Source organism: Sciurus carolinensis, chromosome 4, assembly GCF_902686445.1.
Source record: "Sciurus carolinensis chromosome 4, mSciCar1.2, whole genome shotgun sequence".
In the NCBI taxonomy this organism is placed as follows: Eukaryota; Metazoa; Chordata; class Mammalia; order Rodentia; family Sciuridae; genus Sciurus; species Sciurus carolinensis.
Genome location: NC_062216.1, coordinates 115,653,972 through 115,673,545, shown reverse-complemented (window position 1 = coordinate 115,673,545; position 19,574 = coordinate 115,653,972). Strand labels below are relative to the sequence as shown.

General features: G+C 34.9%; 2 protein-coding genes and 1 pseudogene across 2 annotated transcripts; all 3 read right to left on the bottom strand.

Annotated features, from left to right (window-relative positions):
• Nucleotides 1-405: 405 nt before the first annotated feature.
• Nucleotides 406-971, bottom strand: LOC124982910 (spliceosome-associated protein CWC15 homolog; annotated as a pseudogene).
• Nucleotides 972-3,171: 2,200 nt separating this feature from the next.
• On the bottom strand, nt 3,172-4,110 carry LOC124983210 (olfactory receptor 6C2-like). The gene has a single exon (XM_047550276.1). The coding sequence runs from the start codon at nt 4,108-4,110 to the stop codon at nt 3,172-3,174; it is 939 nt and encodes a 312-aa protein (XP_047406232.1).
• Nucleotides 4,111-13,510: 9,400 nt separating this feature from the next.
• LOC124982909 (cyclin-dependent kinase 2-interacting protein-like) lies at nt 13,511-13,960 on the bottom strand. The gene has a single exon (XM_047549786.1). It carries the CDS (start codon nt 13,958-13,960, stop codon nt 13,511-13,513), a length of 450 nt encoding a protein of 149 aa, XP_047405742.1.
• Between the last annotated feature and the right edge of the window lie 5,614 nt (nt 13,961-19,574).

Here is a 19,574-nt window from a genome sequence, read left to right as displayed (position 1 = left end):
CTTTACTTAGTTAGCCATGAATACAACTATGTAACCTAGTTTCATGTCTTTACTATGTTAGCCATGAATACAATCATAGGCTAAATTCCCTGAATTCTTCGAGCGAGTATCTGAATGTGAAGGGCAGTCTTGGGGACCACTGACACACACACACCAAATACACAGGTTTTGTAGGGTTCCCAAGACTGCTCAGTTCGTTACTCTATCCCTAGTGTTTAGATCATTATTTGATACGTAGCTGGTTATTATAACTATCTGCTGATAAATTTATTTTCTTTCATTTTCCTTCTTCCATTACTTGAAAATCAGAGAGAGAAAAGTTACCAGTGGAAGGTGGAGTTTTAGAAGCATTCCATAATGTACTTTGCTGTCCAATTTATAATCTGTATATAGAACTCTAACCCATTATTTATAGTACCTTCTTTTAACTTTGAAGTTGACCCGAGGCTGGGATGGGCCAGTGAGATTAAGAAGAGGGTTTCCACTTAGAATGTTCTCCATTCGAATTCTCTCTTCTTCAGCTTTTTGTTCTTGTTCCTTCCTGACCTGCTCTTCTGCTCTTTCTTTTTAAAATTTTTCCAGTTCTGCAAGAAGAGCTGCAGTATTATCATCACTCTCCTCTTCAAAATCTTCATCTTCCTCATCTGTTAGAGGATCATCTGCATCGAGGTTGGCAGCAGGAATCTGATCTAACGGAGGCTTCTTTGACACTGAAGAGGAGGTTGTATGTTCTCGGGTTGGACGATCTCCATTTTATTCTCTTGCAGCAGCTCTCTCTCTTCCAACTCCCTCCTGAAGTCACGGTTACGAACCTCTTCAGGGGCATCCTGAGTAGTCTGTCTGTATTTTATCTTTGTATGAGAGAGAAGATCTCTGCTTGAATACTGCTTTGAGAGTTGGCTCAAATCACTTCTCCTTTTCCTCTTCCACCCCTTGCAGGTTCAAAAAGTGGGCCTGGCTGCTGTTGTCATTTTTTATGTTCTCTGGAGATCACACAGACACCATTGCCACTCTCGGCCCCCAGAATCCTCTGCTCTGTTTTGGCTTTCTTAATCTATTATCTTCCAAATGAATTTAAGAACTGATTTTGCTAGTTCTGTGAGGAATATCATTGGTATTTTGATAGAGATTTCATTTAATCTGCATAATGCTTTTGTTATTATGGCCATTTTGACAATATCAATTTTGTCTTTCCAAGAGCATGGGAGGTCTTTCCATCTTCTAAGGTCTTTTTCAATTTCTTTCTTCAGGGTTCTATGGTTTTCATTGTAGAGGTCTTTCATCTCTTTGGTTAGTTTTATTCTCAATTATTTAAACTTTTTTGAGATTACTGTGAATGAGATAGTTTTCCTAATTTCTTTTTCAGCAAATTTATTATTGGAATTTAGGAAAGCAATTGCGTATGCTGTATCCTGCTACTTTGCTAAATTTATCCATTCTAGAAGTCTTCTGGTGGAATATTTTGGTTCTTCTGATATAGGATTGTGCTCCTGGCAAGCAGAAAAAAAATTGACTTCTTTTGCTATTCAAGTCCCTTAATTTCCTTCTCTTGCCTGACTGTTCTGGCTAGAGTTTCAAGGACTACGTTGAATAGAAGTGGTAAAATGAATAAAGAAAATGTGGAATATGCACACAATGGAGTTTTATTCATCCCTAAGGAATGAAATCATGTTATTTACAGGAAAGTCGATAGAGATCAAGAGCACCATATCAAGTAAAACAAACCACTCAGAAAAGACAAGTACCATATGTTTTCTATTGTATGTGGAAACCAGTAGAAAAAAAAAGAAAAAATCATAAAAGAGGAATGGGGACTAGTATGGCACAAGAAGGGTACCAGGGAGAGGGAGGAGGAGAGTCTAAAAGGAGGTACTGCTGAGTGAAACTGATCGAATTATGTTATATTCATGTACCAATATGCCAGAGTGAAATTCACCATTCTATATAATTAATATCCACCAATTAAAAAATAGAATTTAAGTGTGTGGAAGAATAATATGTTACTGCCTATTTAGGGTCATAAAATGTAAAATAAAAATGATTAATATTTGACCAGAGAGAAAATCAAATGTAAACTCTAAATCAGTCTAATAAATCATTTAATTTTAATGTAAATAAATTTGAATTTTATTTTAATTTTGAATAAAGCTCTAATATCTATTTTAAATGTCTTGAATGAAAACTACGGCCTCATTTAGGCTTGTCCAAAATTTCCTCATATAGTTGATCTAGTTCAAGAATATTTTTGACAGACACGAAGAAACAGTCCTCTTATTGTTTTCTTTTCATTCTCTTTTTGTCTGTGTATGTGCACAAGTGTGTGCATGTGCTATTGTCGAGCAGCTATAGTCAATTTTTTTTTTGCCCATTGATTGAACCAAATCTAAATATTTTGGCTTGCTTAAATATTTTGTATGTCACAGTTGTTTCTATATTCTTAGTATTTATTTTCTTTTTTTGGTTACAATATATTTTAATTTTACTTGATTTGCCTACTTTGGGTTTTTAAAAAAATGTCTTATTAATACCTTTAATAAGATGGAAATAAGTCTTATATTTCAAATGTTCAGAATATTTGTATATTTAAGTCAGTTTTATAAGACCAGTGCTCCAAAATTTTCTCAGGAGTCATAAATACCATTTTGCCAAGTTATACCTTTTTTTTTTTTTTTTGGAATAATAGTAAAAAAGTCAAATGAGACAGGAAGGAAGATTTTAGTTTTTGGAAGTTAATTTTGATGTACTCTTATTTTTATTTTATTTTATTTTTTCAGTACTAGTGATTGTACCCGGGGCTGCTTAACCACTGAGCCACAGCCCCAGTCTTTTAAATTTTTAATTTTTATTTATTTTTAAATTTTGAGACGGGGTTTCACTAAGTTGCTTAGTCTCACTAAGTTGCTGAGGCTGGTCTTGAACTTGTGATCCTCCTGCCTCAGCCTCCTGAGTGACTAGGATTATAGGTGTGGGTCACCCCGCCCAGCCCTATGTACTTTTAATGGTAGAAACAACTCTGAGATTAAAGAGAGAAAGACATAATTTTATCTAAATAGATTTATAAATCAATATTTAAAGAACCATAGAAGATTAATCTAGCTAATCAAGTTAAAACTTCAAGAAAGATGAAAGGAACTTTTAATGTTCATTTGCTTGCTTAAATCCAGCATGCTCTTACTTATGTAAGATAAAGGCAATTTTTTTGATTGTGTCATTGAAAGCTTGTTTCACTTGCTTGTTCCTCAAGGTATAAATAAATGGATTTAACAAAGGGGCAACCGATGTAGTGAGCACAAAGACCCCTTTATTGATGTCCACCTGTTCTTTGGCTGAAGGCTTGATGTAGATGAAGATGCAGCTCCCATAGGTGATGGAAACCACAATCATGTGGGAGGAGCAGGTGGAAAAAGCTTTCTTTCTTTGCTGAGCAGAAGGGAATCTGAGAATTGTCCTAACAATATTGATGTAGGAAAGACTCACACCTATCAGTGTGATGATGAAAGTAAACACGGCACAAATAATAACAGTCTGCTCTAGAAACCACGTATCTGAGCACGAGATCTTAAAAAGAGGAGATGCGTCACAGCCAAAATGATCAATGACATTGGAGTCGCAGAACTCCAGCTGGAGGCCCATGCCGAGAGGCGTGATGATGATCACCAACCCGGAGATCCAGCAACAGAAGACGAGCGTGGCACAGACTCTGTGGTTCATGACGGTGATGTAATGCAGGGGTTTGCAGATGGCCACATAACGATCATAGGACATGGCGGCCAGGAGGAAAAACTCCGTGGCCCCAAAGAGGCCAATAAAAAATATTTGACTGGCACAAGCATTGTAAGTTATGGTATTATCCCGAGTTGATATACTGTAGAGGAATCTGGGAACACAGACTGTTGTGAATGAGATTTCTAAGAAGGAGAAGTTTCGGAGAAAAAAATACATAGGTGTTTTAAGATGGGAATCCGTCAGGGTGAGAATGATAATAGTCAGATTACCAGTTATGCTCAGAACATAGGTCAAGAATAAAAAGATAAAAATCAGAATTTGCAGTTGTGGGTCATCTGTAAGTCCCAGTAAGATGAATGTTGTTATTGCTGTGTGATTTATCATAACTGCTTTTACTGTTTTAGACAATCTGCATGTCAAAAAACAAAGTACCTAAACAGAAGAAAGGAAATAAAAAACGAACAATACTTTGATGACGAGGTACTATAAAAAAAAAGGGTGAAATAAACTCCCAGCATACTAAAACAAACAATAATTAAGACAAAAAAATCAATAAAATTGAAAATGAAGAAAGCAATAGAGAAAAATCAATAAAATGGAAAATGGACTTTTGAGAGATGCATGACACTAATAAAGCTCTAACCAGGCTGACAGCAAAACAAACAAACACAAAAATAATCACAGAAAGAACTCACATATTAGAAATATCAGGAATTACAGAGGAGGAAATCACTAGAGATTTCCCATGAGGGAAATGCAAATGAAAACTATAATGAGACACCATCTCACCCCAGTTAGAATTATTATCAAAAAGCAAGAAACAAACAAACAAAAAATACCCACATGCTGACACGAGAGAAAGGGGATTTAAATTGGTACAGCTATTGTGGAGAACAGTATGGAGTTTCCTCAAATAAACTAAAAGTAGATCTGTCATATGATCCAGGTATACCACTTCTGGGTATACGGTCCAAGGAAATGAAATCAACTTACCAAAGCCATACTACCTGTCCACGTTCATTGCATCTCTATTCACAATAGCTAAGATAAGGAATCAGCCTAGGTGCCCATCAGTAGGTGACTGGGTAAGGGAAACATGGTGTATATACATTGTGGAATATTATTCAGCCATAAAATGGAATGAAATCCTGACATTTGCAGCAAAATGGATGAAACTTTATGGATGGGCATTATGTTAAGTGGAAAAAGCCAGACACAGAAAGGGAAATATGACATGTTTTAACACATGGAAGCCAAAACTTGTCAACCTGAATGTAGAAAAGTGATTATTGGAGATTGGAAAGGGTGGGTGCAAGGGCAGATAAAGGGAGGCTGGATTTGATTAGTGCACATTGTGTACATCATTCAAATATCACACACAACCCCATTAATATGTACATATTAAATTCATAAATTCACCTTGTCAGTGTGTGTGTACATTCTCTCTTCTTTTTTTTTTTTTTTTGCCAGTGTTGGGTGTCAAACCCAGCGCCTTGCGCCTCCTGGCATGTGTTCTACCAGTGGGCTACATTCCTATCTCTATACATACCCTTTTAATTTCCGTGCAGTCCGTAGTTCTCTGCACTTTTTCCTATCTTTAATTATTCTGGCTGTTACTTGCTGAAACAAAAAAAAAAAAGTGGCTTTTTAATTTACTAGCTTACAATCACTATTTTTGCATAATCATTAATGTCATTCTTCTTTCAAAGCCAAAAGTGTCTTGATTCTCCCCAAAGTTCTTCCACCTGATTGGGCACATCTGAATAATGACCATTTTCTTTAGGCTTTACATTCTTAAGATGCTTAATATATTATAAAGATAATTCATATTTTCCATTTCATGCTTCTACCTCACTTCTATCATTTTGATCTTACATTCAGGAGGAAATATTAATTCTCTAACTGAACTTGATGTCTTCTGTTCTGATAATTTTAATTCATTTTCCATACTGCACCTAGAGTAAGTTCTAACATACCCTCTCAATTCCTGTAGAAGTAGCTAGATATACCTCCACTGTATTTTTAGAGCCATCATCCTTGTTTCAGAGCTGTTTTGTATTGTGTTTTTGTTAATCTGTGTCCTTAAACCATGATCTTTTTGAGATCAGATCCTATCTTATACAATATGATGCATCTCTTAATCCATTTCCTGGAATATGTTTCTCAGGATATGAATGAGCATGTCATAGATATTGACAGACAAACACCAGGATATATTCTTTACTTGAGAAAAGTCCTTTACTCCTGTGGTCCACATACGAGTTACTACACTCACACTGAAGATAGTTCCTTCAGTAGAAGAAAGGGTGTTGTGTTTCCCTGACAGCAGTGTAATTTTTGAGCATTATGACATAGTTACTCAGACTAAGCATTTCATCAACTCATCTGGTCACAGAGTTTTTCATTTAAATTCTTTCTAATATAGAACATGGAAAAAATAAATAAAAGTAAGGTAATGAATTATTTAAAAAGTTGTAGATATTAGTTAATAAACTTTTCTACAGTATTGTATTTACTTAGACAGTCTCCTAATTGTGTGGGGATACTTTTTGTGTTTAAACATTTTATTGCCCAGAAATTTTCCCAATTCATAAACAGGCTTAAAGTCTTCTTAATCTGTGCCTGTGGTTAATAATCTCAAAAAAGAAATGACATTCAAGAAAGGAAATTAATTTCTCATATCCTTACAAACAAAACATATACATATATATATATATACATATATATATATATATATATATATATTTATATTATCTGTATCCAGAAGTGACAGGAAATATTTTATTGAACCAAATTCACATAAGAAAAATTGACTTGAGAAATATGAAAACTACTTACCCTTTAGTCTGTCATTCAGGCATTAGTTTTATTTTATCCACAGACTCATTAGTGCAATTCACAACTATGGAAACACTTATTAGTAGTGATGTGGATATAATCTAGTCATGTCTTCTTATTGAACTGGCACTCAAAAGGAGCGATAGTACTATATACCAGGTTACCTCAAATATTATATCTTGATGTCTAACAATTATCATGAATCCCAATATCAGGTTAAATTTTAAAAGGAAATGATTTCTGTAAATCTGTGTGGCCTGAGAGAAGGAAAGAATGATTGGCTCATCTAAGAGAAGGAAAGAATGATTGGAAAGAAAGAATTGACTGGGGATAACGAGAAATTCTCTTTGATTTTTAAAAAGCTAAGGGTCTGACCTTAACAAGATTGAAATAGAGTGGGTCCTTTAAGAATTTCACCACAGACATGATGGAGAATCTTTTACATGGTCATCCTATATCAGGAAGGATTAACTGAGTTTAAAAAAAAACAAGTGTCCTTGGTGACCCTGCCTCACACGTCACCAATGGAAGTAAAATGTAATTTATGTTATTGACAAAACAAAACAAAAGCTAACTGATGCACATAGGAATTAGGATAGGGTCCTTGGAGAGTGAAAGCTGCAATAGTAGTACCAAGGTCAAGATGTATTATCAGTGTAGTATATCTTTGCAAAAAATAATGATCCAAATAATATTTTGGGGTTTTTTTGTTCATTTTATTCACATTTTATTGATTGCTAATGATACAGAAATTTCTTCAATGTGTATTGGTAATTATTCTTCATGAATACAATATTACTGCCCACTGGGTTTTTGGATAAAAATATTTGCCAAATTCTTATCTTTCCTAAGATATTTGCATGTCCTTAACATCTAGTTGTTATTAAGTCTTTGGAAGTCTTATATCTTGGGAATCTTATTTCATGATTTATATTTAATATAATTATATTATTGATATTTGGAAAAATCTGTTAATACATCATAAAATATATTCTTTATTTTTGATCATGATTTCCATCATTATTTGAGCTTTTCTTTTGACCCTGATCTTGACATATATGTTACTCATATTTTATTCCAATAATTTTATTATTTACTTTTTTATATTTACATCTGTGTCCTATCTGAATTATAATTTGGTGTGAGGTATAAGAATGTGTAATTTTCCCCCAAGTGATTAGCCATTTTGTAACTTAATTACCAATCAACTATTATGTTTTTTTCTCATCTTTGATTTTGTTTTTAGAATTGCCCTATTTATTCATTTGGAAAGGAAGAAAATGATCCATCTTCAGTCTATAAGTTTTGAAACATTCCTAAAACCCAGAAAAATAAAGTTTCCTATCTTTTCTTGCTTCATTTTCAGTCCATATTTATACCTTCTTATTAATAGATCCACTGGATGGGAAAAGAGAAAGGATTCCTGACACCTAATGTTGGATTACTACATGTCTAATATTATATCCATTATTAACCAATAGGGACAAGAGTGAAAAGATAATTTGCCAGTGGAACTGGATAAATTTATGGAGTAGGGTGGTGGTGTCAAAGAAGTATGATGAAACAATAAAAGGGAGAATGGGGCTCACGACACAAGTGAGAGATGATTGAATAATTGTAATCTATTTTTTCTGCTGAATGAGAAGGGTATAAATAGAAGAGTGAGTTAACAGAAGTGGAACTTAGATGGGTCTAAAATTGGAGCTTCTAAAAATAGCAAATAATAGGTGAAAGTGAGTAATTTATTGAAAGTTCCAATTCATTGATTCATCAAGAAGAGTCATAAAGACTGGTACTCCTACATACCCACCATTTCGTATCATAGAAAGTCTTGATATTCAAAATATACATGGAATGAAATTATAACACTTTAAATATTCACAGCTGAGAGAATATTAAAGTAAATGAACACAACTATTTGAATTTTGAAAAAGGAAAAAAAATAGTTGCTATGGCTTGAATGTGTACTCTCCCAAATCCAGTCATTGAAACTTAATGGTCAATGTGGTTAAGAGTCAGCCCTTTAAGAAATGAGTAGTCCATGAGGACTCCTCTCCAGTGAATGGGATTAAGATCCTTATGAAAGAGGTTTTCTTCAGTGTTTGGTTCTCTCACCTTCCACCTTCTACCATGTGAGGGCCCAATGTTCCTCCTCTCTGAAAGATAGTCACTAGGTGTCATTTTGGAAGAAGAAAGCAGGCCTCACTGTAGAACCAAATCTGCTTTTACCTTAATCTTGGAATTTATAGCCTTCATAAATGTGAGGAAATAAATTTGTGCTTATTATAAATTATCAAGCTTCAGGTATTGTGTTATGGCAGCACAAGTGGACTAAGACACTAATATTTTATTTAGATTTAATTGAAATATAAGTCAAATAACATGTGGACCAATTTTGCCCTGACACCATTATATAATACAAAATGTCTCAGAGACAGATGTAGTTAGTACTACTGGTAAAAGCTGATTAAAATTTTGAAATAAAACAATGGGAGTATAACTAATGATCTACTGGTGTATTTCAAAAAACCTTTTAAATATAAGCTTAATGATTTTTTTTCCCATAAAATGTACATTCATGATAGTTGTGTTTTTGTTTCCTCTTATACTTTGCCATCCAACATATTGTTCACTGAACTCTTCCAATTCCTCACATCACCCTTTCTTCACCTCCACCAAAGTCTGTAGTCTGATCCTCTTTGGAGGTACAGAATGATAAAAATCTAAAAAGAAAAATCTGTGGTGACATGTTTTCAAGTATCACCTAAAATGTTAACTTTTATCTGTAACTCATTTGAAATGATGTACCTCATTTGTGTACAATGAATCAAAATGCAGTCTGTACAAAATAAAAAAATAAATAAATTAAAAAAGAAAAAGTACTTTGAATTAAAAAAATGAAATAATTATCATATTTTTGGTTGATGGCTAATGCTAGTTTATCATGAGTCCCATATCAACCTCTTTACCTACTAAACTCTTTTTTAATATAAAGAAATAAAGGTGGTGTTAAACAGAAGAGTGTCAATGAGAATGATGAGATGTGGTTAAATTCCAGAAATATTTTGAAGAAAGATCTAACCCTATTTTCTAACAAAATTCATTTTAGTGTTAAAGATAAGGATAAAATTGAGGTGTTTAACTCTAGCATCTTTGAGAAGAGAGTTAAATGTAAAGAAAATTGGTTATTATAAATAGTTCTTTTTGGAGCAGTTGGATTCAATTTAGTCAGCTACAGAGTTGTTTGTACAGGTCTGGAGTTTTGTGGACAGGTGTAAACTAGAGATTAAAATTAGGAATTTATAAGACTATAACAGTGGTTTTAAGACATGAGCCAGAATAAGGACACATTGGGACTAAGTTTAGGAAGACAAGGGTTTTGGGTCCAAAGATCTAATGTGATATGAGGAATCAGAATAAGGAGGGATGAGAAAATAGGAAGGAAGAGGACATAGGCAGGTGGGAGGAACACCAGGGGAATGTGTTATCACGGAACAAGTGAAGAAAGGGCTTCAGGCAAGTAGACTGCCCATGTTTTTAGGTCGCTGGTGGAAAGAGAAAAAGAAAAGAGAGAAGAAGAGAAAGGGAGAGGGGAAGAGTGTTGAGCAAGATGAAAATGGTTAGGCTCCCTCACCAAGACTTCTGGAGGGCTATGTCTTCAGTGTGTAGTCAAGGTCATAAAAACTGATTCAGTGTATGTACTCAAGGTCATAAGCATTTGCTTGTGAGCTTGTCCCCACTTATATAACCTGTGGGTGTTGTGCTTTCTTTGTCTGGTCTGCATATAAAAAAATCCTGTGGAAATGGCTTGGGAGGCTGGCTAGAGGCTATTGCCACCTCTGAATAAAGAATGGCTACTATCCCAACCATACCTCACATCTTTTCCTTACAATGGGTGAAGACCCAAACCCCTGAACCCTGATAGAGACCCGAACACCAGAATCCTGATTCCTGGACCTGAGCCTCAGGACAACAGATGAAAGAGAGAGTGGGGGGTGGGGGGAAGAATATAAATATACCATAAAAACATGAAACAAGTAGAAGCCTCTTCTGCCCCCAGAAATACAAAAACAAACCAACAGTGTCTCTCAATGTCGGAATGACATGGTAACTGTCTAGTATGAGAAAATTGTATTTATTTGGGTTTGTGTCCATGTCCTCTATTCTGTACCATTGATCTACCTGTCTATTTTGGTACCAATACCATGCCGTTTTTGTTACTATTGCTTTGTAGTATAGTTGAAGTTCTGGTATTGCAATATCCCCAGCTTCACTCTTCCTGCTAAGGATTGCTTTAGCTATTCTGGGTTTCTTATTCTTCCAGATAAATTTCATGATTGCTTGCTCTATTTCTATAAGGTACATCATTGGGATTTTAATTGGAATTGCATTGAATCTGTATAGCACTTTTGGTAGTATGGCCATTTTGACAATATTATTCTGCCTATTCAAGAACATGGGAGATCTTTCCATCTTCTAAGGTTTTCTTTAATTTCTTTCTTTAGTGTTCTTTAGTTCTCGTTGTAGAGGTCTTTCACCTCTTTCGTGAGATTGATTCCCAAGTATTTTATTTTTTTTTGAGGCTATTGTGAATGGGGTGGTTTTCCTAACTTCTCTTTCTGAGGATTCATCACTTATGAATAAAAAAGCATTAGATTTATGAGCATTGATTTTATATCTTGCTACTTTACTGAATTCACTTAAGAATTCTGAAAGTTTTCTGGTGGAATTTCCCAGTTCCTCTAAATGTATAATCATGTCAAGAGCAAATAGGGATAGTTTGAGTTCTTCTTTTCCTATTTGTATCCTTTTAATTTCTTTGGTCTGTCTAATTGCTCTGGCTAGAGTTTCAAGGACAATGTTGAATAGAAGTGGTGAAAGAGGGCATCCCTGCCTTGTTCCAGTTTTTAGGGGGAATGCTTTCAGTTTTCACCATTTAGAATGATATTGGCAATGGGCTTAGCATAGATGGCCTTTACAATGTTAAGGAATGTTCCCACTATCCCTATTTTTTCTAGTGTTTTGAGCATGAAGGGATGCTGTATTTTATCAAATGCTTTTTCTGCATCTATTGAAATAATCAAGTGATTCCTGACTTTAAGTCTTTTGATATGTTGAATGACATTTATTGATTTCTGGATGTTGAACCAACCTTGCATCCGTGGGAGAAAACCCACTTGATCGTGGTGCACTATCTTTTTAATATATTTTTGTAAGCAGTTTGCTAAGATTTTTTTGAGAATTTTTGCATCAAAGTTTGTTAAGGATATTGTTCTGAAATTTTCTTTCCTCGATGTGTCTCTGTCTGGTTTAGGTATCAGGGTGATATTGGCTTCATAGAATGAGTTTCAGAGGGTTCCCTCTTCTTCTATTTCATGAAATACTTTGAGACGTATTGGAATGAGCTCTTCTTTAAAGGTTTTGTAGAACTCGGCTGAGAACCCATCTGGTCCCGGACTTTTCTTTGTTGGTAGGCTTCTGATGACTTAAATTGATCTATTTAAATTGTGTATGTCCTCCTGGTTCAGTTTAGGTAATTCATATGTCTCTGGAAACCTGTTGATGTCTTCAAGATTTTCTATTTTATTGGAGTATAGATTTTCAAAATAGCTTCTAATTATGTTTTGTATTTCAATCGTGTCTGTTGTGACATTTCCTTGTTCATTCTGAATTTTAGTAATTTGAATTTTCACTCTCCTTCTCTTTGTTAGTGTGGCTAAGGGTTTATCAATTTTGTTTATTTTTTCAAAGAACCAACTACTTATTTTGTCAATTTTTTCAATTTTTTCTTTTGTTTCAATTTCATTAATTTCAGCTCTGATTTTAACTATTTCCTGTCTTCTATTACTTTTGCTGTTGCTCTGTTCTTCTTTTTCTAGGGCTTTGAGCTGTAGTGTTAGTTTGTTCATTTGTTGATTTTTTCTTCTTTTATTGAATGCGCTCCATGAAATAAATTTTCCTCTAAGAACTGCTTTCATAGTGTCCCAAAGATTTTGATATGTTGTTTCCTTGTTCTCATTTACCTCTAAGAATTTTTTAATTTTCTTCCTGATATCTTCTGTTATCCATTCATTATACAATAGCATATTATTTAATCTCTAGGTGTTGGAGTAGTTTCTGTTTTTTACTCTGTCATTTATTTCAATCCATTATTATCTGATAGAATATAAGGTATTATCTCTATCTTCTTATATATGCTAACAGTAACTTTGTGGCATAATATATGGTCTATTTTAGAGAAGGATCCATGTGCTGCTGAGAAGAAAGTGTATTCGTTCTTTGTTGGATGGTATATTCTATAAATGTCTGTTAAGTCTAAATTATTGATTGTGTTTTTGAGATCTTTGTTTTCTTTGTTCAATTTTTGTTTGGAAGATCTGTCCAGTGGTGAGAGAGGTGTGTTAAAATCACCTAGTATTATTGTGTTGTGGTCTATTTGATTCCTGGAATTGAGAAGGATTTGTTTGATGTATATGGATGATCCAATGTTTGGGGGATAGATATTTATGATTGTTATGTCTTGCTGATTTATGGTTCCCTTACGCAGTATGAAATGTCCTTCTTTATCCCTTCTGACTAACTTTGGCTTGAAGTTCACATTATCCGATATGAGGATGGATACTCCAGCTTTTTTGCTGAGTCCATGTGCATGGTATGTTTTTCTTATCCTTTCACCTTTAGTCTGTGGGTATATCTTTCTATGAGATGAGTCTCTTGCAGGTAGCATATTGTTGGATCTTTCTTTTTAATTCAATCTGCCAGCCTATGTCTTTTTTTTTTTTTTTTTTTTTTTAAACCACACACTTATTCAGTTCCACAACATACACAGTCCCATGTAATATGCAAGGTTTGGGAGGAGAGGACTTCTCCCTGGCCAGTCACAACCTGGGCAGGCACGCAGTGGCTGTGTTTTTGTTAGCAGTTTTCATTTCCACGATGCCAAATTTTACCTTGTTGAGCAGAAGTGGGTTGTAGGCCACGTGTGAAACAGACGGGGCCGCTCACTCTCCTCCCCATAATGATAATTTTCTAGTTCACAAATTCCCTTGGTAGTTGAAGACAGTTTTTCCATTTTCACCAGGATTTTGGTCAAACCATCCAAGGTAGCCTGCAATTCCTCACATAGCACCTCAAGCTCCTTATCATAGTGTAGATGCATCTTTTCTTCATTCCCACTGGAAGCTGGGCTGCTGCTATTTAATTCGATCTTGTCTTTACTCAATAAACTGATTTTCAAGTTGGCAATGTTATTTGCAGTGGTAAAACCTGCATCACTGAGGGTTTCCCATTTCAGGATTAAATTGTGCCAGTCGGCTGCATTGTCCTTAATTTTTCTAGCACTGACTGATAAGACAGGCTTTCTGGGTGTTGCAATTCCAAGAGTCTTTGCTTCCATGGTTGGCAGAAATCCCGGCCAGTCTATGTCTTTTGATTGATGAGTTCAGACCATTAACATTCAGGGTTATTATTGAGATATGATTTGTATCCCCAGTCATTTGACTCATTTTTGTTTTTTGACCTGACTTGGTTTCTCCTTTATTTGGCTATTCCTTTAGGCTAGTTCCTCCCTTTGGTGATTTACATCATTGTATTTCATGTCTTTCTCATGGAATATTTTGCTGAGAATATTCTGTAGTGCCAGCTTTCTATTTGTAAATTCTTTTAGCTTTTGTTTATCATGGAAAGATTTAATTTTGTTGTCAAATCTGAAGGTAAGTTTTGCTGGGTATAAGATTCTTGGTTGGCATCCATTTTCTTTCAGAGCTTAACAAATGTTGTTCCAGGCCCTTGCTGATATCCATATTGGTTTCCCCTTGAAAGTAATTTGATTCTTTTCTCTCGCAGCCTTTAAAATTCTGTCCTTATTTTGTATGTTAGGCATTTTCATTATAATGTGCCTTGGTGTGGGTCTATTGTAATTTTGTATATTTGGAGTCCTATAAGCCTCTTGTACTTGATTTTCCATCTCATTCTTCAGATGTGGGAAATTTTCTGATATTATTTCATTGAATAGATGATTCATTCCTTTGGTTTGTTTCTCAAAGCCTTCCTCAATCCCAATAATTCTTAAATTTGGCCTTTTCATGATATCCCATAATTCTTGTAGATTCTGTTCATGATTTCTTACCATCTCCTCTGTTTGGTCAACTTTGTTTTCAAGGTTAAATATTTTGTCTTCAGTGTCTGAGGTTCTGTCTTCCAGGTGTTGTATCCTATTGGCTATGCTTTCTATGGAGTTTTTAATTTGGTTTATTGTTTCCTTCATTTCAAGGATTTCTGTCTGTTTTTTTTTTTTTTTCAGTATCTCTAACTCTTTATTGAAATGATCTTTTGCTTCCCACACTTGCTCTTTTAACCGTTGATTGGTGTGATCATTCAAAGCCTGCATTTGCTTTTTTATGTCATCATTTGCTTCTCTGATCATTTTAATTATGTACATTCTGAACTCCCTTTCTGACATTTCTTCTGCCATGCTGTCCTTGGATTTTATTGATGCAGCATTTGGTTTGTTTGGGAATTTTCTTCCCTTGTTTTCTCATATTGGCCAGGTATCTACCCCTCTAGTAGTGAAATTCTATTGACTTATAGTGTCCCTGTAGATTTCCTTCAGTAGCCTGAAGTCTTGGAGGAACTTGATAATGCAGTGATACACAAGGAAGCTGCCCCTCTAGGGGTAGTGGCCTTCAGGTGTGGTATATTTCCTGCTGGTGGGAAGAGGCGCCTCCACTTGTTGACTGATGATCAGCCAAAAGGGGGACTAGGCTGTGGGCTGGGGCCTGGCTGGTCTGGGCCTGTGTCTCTGGTTCTACTGCCCTGGTGGAAAAGCCTTGCCCGGCAGGGACGACTCACCTTTTGGGGATGTCTCACTGGTCAGCTCTCCTCCAAGAAGTTCCCTTCAGTCCAGAACTACCACCCGGGCTGTGCAGCCCTCCTCTGAGATTTTCCTGGGGGTCTGGACCTACCTCCTGGGCCAGGGAGCCTCTCCCTGAGATTGAGATTCTCGATGGACAGCCCTCCTCTGCGATGTTCCCTGGGGCATGGAACTACCACCTCGTCTGGGGTTCTGGCTCTGTGAGGAACTGTCTCTCTGAGCAGCCCTCCTCTATGATGTTCCTTGGGGACTGGACCTACTGCCCAGGGCTGGGACCCTTGCTGTGTGCTGAAGCCTCTTGCTGGGTGGTCCTCCTCTACAATGCTCCCGGTTGTCTGGAATCAGGGCTCCAGCGGGGAGTCTCACTGGGCAACTCTACTCCATGAAGTTCCCTGCATTCTGGGACTACTGATCCATCCAGGGAGCTTAGCCCAGTGGAAGAGACTCGCCTGGCTGCTCTGAGTTGGTCCCGAGTCTCTCAATACCTCCTCTTCTTGATTCCTGAGTCCTGTGAAAGGGCCTCCAGTCTCCTGTAGCTGTCTCAGGAAGGGGGCTGTCCTTCCAATGATGATGGCCATGCCCTCAGGAATAATTCAAAATGCCTGCACCAGCCTATAAAGAAGCTGGGGAGCCCCAGCTAGGGTGTGCTGAGACAGCACCGAGGCAAGTGCAGTGTCCCTCTGCAGTAGGGGGGCAGGCAGGCAGGCTCAACAATGGTGTCTGACCTTGATGTGTGGGTCAGACAGGCCAGGTAGCTCTGCGATGGCGTCCTACCTTGGCTTGGGGGACAGGTGGACCAACCTGGTACCTTACTATGTGTATTATATTCAAGGTTAGAAGTCAATATAGAACTTCTGGATATTCTACCTCTCTATATTCTTGTTTTAGAAATGCATTTCAATAAGGATTTGGTTGCGGTCAACTGTTCTTCTTTCTTAATTTGTCTTCACAATTGTTCTTTTCCCACATTATGAGACACACACTCTTTCTTGTCCTCAGTCTTGCCCTATTACTACAACACATGAACATACAGTATGAAAACCTAAGGGCTACTAAAGGTACTGTTCAAAACATTGATGTCCATGAAGACTCCTTTATTCAAAGTACCAATTTCAGTTCTTTCTAAAAGCTTTATTTTGTAAGCATTTTTTGTTTAGTTTCCAGTGTTTAGTGTTTCTTTCTTGTAGAAAAGGAGTCCAAGGTTATAAATATATAAAATATAATTTTAAAAGACACTAATAAGGGTGGTATACCAAGTTTGAACCAATAGAACCATATTAAAAATATTTTATTATTGTGAAAACTCTATCACAAATCTTCCTACTTAAAGCAAAAAGTGACCTCCTGAATAATAACAAATTTGCTTCCATTGTTTAGACTTAGGTATAATGACTAAGTAAAGTAAGGTGTTATTTTACATTGGACATTTATTGAACTGTTTCAAATCCCTGTGGGTTAAATAATGCTATTGGAAAATTTTTATTCCATATGCAAATTCCTCTAATTGATCTGATAATGATCCTTATGGATATTTTATTGGTTGTCATAATTCAGAGCCCCCTAAGATGGTCATGTTTTGGGGACAATATCCCCATCCACCTTCTTAGGACCAACTCTCAAATAAACTGATTCCTTCCCACTAATTCTCATTTTCTGAGTATTTGCTTTTGAGTAGTGAGCAGGTGGACTGGTAACAGTTGTGTTGCCCGAAGTATGGGGTAATGGTTAACAAACTATATTTGTAGTCAAAGATCTCATTGCAATCCTGTTTTCATAATTTCAAAACTGTCACAAGTGTACGTAAGTAATTTCCCTAATTCTTATTTTTTCAACAGTAAACTGTTCGTAATTATGCTTCTCTTCCCTATTATGTTAATTAAATTGAATACATTTAATCAATAATTACCACGGTGCTTCATGTGTAGTAAATGTTCATGCATGATAGATGTAATATATCATAATAGTAATACTTCAAAAAGATTGAATTTAGGTATTGATCTTCAAATCACTGAGGAAAATACTGTAGCACTCATTCTGTAATCATAATACTATGCAGACATTTTAGTTTTTCTTAAAGTTGAACAATCATGTTTAAAAATTAAATAGGAAAAATATTTGTGTTAGGTACTCTGATGCTTTTCTCCTAGGGTTATGTTTCATATGTTGGAAATATGTTCATATTCTCAAAGGAATTATTCCTTGGAAGAAATTATCTTCATATCTTGGAACATATGTGTTATCTACGATCAAAAAAACTTGCTAGTTTTCAATGTCTCCATGATTGTATTGATATGATTATTTTTAATGTAAGTAACATAATGATATTTTATATCATCATGCTGGGAACAAACCTACTTTCATTAAATGTTAAAGACAAAATAACTACTGGTGTTTTGTAGGTTCTTTAGAATGTTTTTAAAGCTCTCCTGTTTTTCCTTAGAGACCCTGTCCCCTTAGAGTTCTCGCAGAAAAGCTTTTATGCCTTTTAAATAATTGGAAACTAGTATTTGCTAGTTTCCAGAAACCCACCTCAGTTAATGATAATCTTTGTGAAGGTTTTTGAGGTGGAATTAATTGGAAGTATATATTATCTTATTATTTATCTGGTGTTAAAAAGAAGAGTTTCTTTGTGAAGGTTTTTGAGGTGGAATTAATTGGAACTATATATTATCTTATTATTTATCCGGTGTTAAAAAGAAGAGTTTATTACAAATATTTATTATCCATCCTATAGATAACTTTCATATGTTCAGATACATGTGTTCATGAAGGAAAATTACATTACTAAAATATTAGAATCTTACCTCTCTGCTTTGAATTAACCTGAGAGATACTCATTTTCAATGAGTATATTTGCCTTTCATTATGGCTACTCATGTATTATAGAGGAAAAAAAGATATCAATATATACTGATAATGGTAAGTAACATAGTGGTGATTTTTTTCAAATATTTAGGAATAATTACACATACAGTGTAAGTTATTTAAAATAAATAAGCTATTCAAATGATATTTTATTATTTCTCTTTTTATAAAAGGTAAATAATTCTTTATTTTCTATATTATGAATCCATGAATGCAAGTACATGAAGCTTCATTTATGTAATTGCCCCTGCATTCCTAATGCTTTGGTGGTTCAAACCAAACATTGCACTGGGGAACTGTGAAGGAAATGGTAATTGTGTTTTTATTGTCTAGATAAAGAAAATTTAGGAAATTTTAGAAGTCAATTAAACATACCAAGGGCGAAGTGTATTTTTCCTGGAGTATGACTTCACATATTTTATTTTGATACATTTTTAAAAATAGAAAAAAATAACTCTTTTGGAAGTTAATTGTGTTCTATTTTTCACTTCTTTTTTTAATTGGTGAATAATAATTATACATAATAGAAAGATTTATTATGCCCAGTTTATAGCAGAATTTGATCAATCTCTTTCCCCATTATCTCCCCCTCTTCCTCTTCTGGTTCCCTCTTTCTAATATATTGGTCTCCCTTCTATTATTATTATTATTATTATTATTATTATTATTTATGCATTATTACTATACATACATGCAAGATTTATCATGGTATTTTTCACTTTTAAACAACACCATGACATTGAGCTTATACATATTATGAGAATTTGAAAGGTAAATTTTATACATTTATTCTAAAAATGTTTTCCCTTTTAGGACTTGAAAAATCTGTTTATACTACTGAACTGTTTTATTGTTGTAATAGTTTGTTTCTTGCTGTGCATATTCTAAGAACCCAGTCAGATCAGATATTTTATAAATATTCTATAGAGTAAATATACTTTATGATCCAATAAAGTATTTACTTGAATTTGATAAGATATAATTTTACTTTATAATCTTAATTATAGATTTCAGAATAGCACTGAATAGTACTGGTGATGTTCAGAGTTTTGTTAAAAAATATACTTGTAGGAGTTAATTAATCAATTTTTAATGTCTGTTTCCTTGTTTTTGTAATGCTTTTTAAGCCTGATATTGTTTTAATTAAAGAGTCTGTTTTACATGACAAAATATAAAGGGAAATTCTCTAAAGTATTGCTTTACACCTTTTATCCTATGTATAAGCTAAAATGAAAATAAATAATTACTAATTTTTTGAATAATCATTGTATCA

Coding starts and splice junctions, on each gene's coding strand:
- LOC124983210 (XM_047550276.1), bottom strand. CDS start 4,110: ATGATAAATCACACAGCAATAACAACATTCATCTTACTGGGACTTACA.
- LOC124982909 (XM_047549786.1), bottom strand. CDS start 13,960: ATGGAAGCAAAGACTCTTGGAATTGCAACACCCAGAAAGCCTGTCTTA.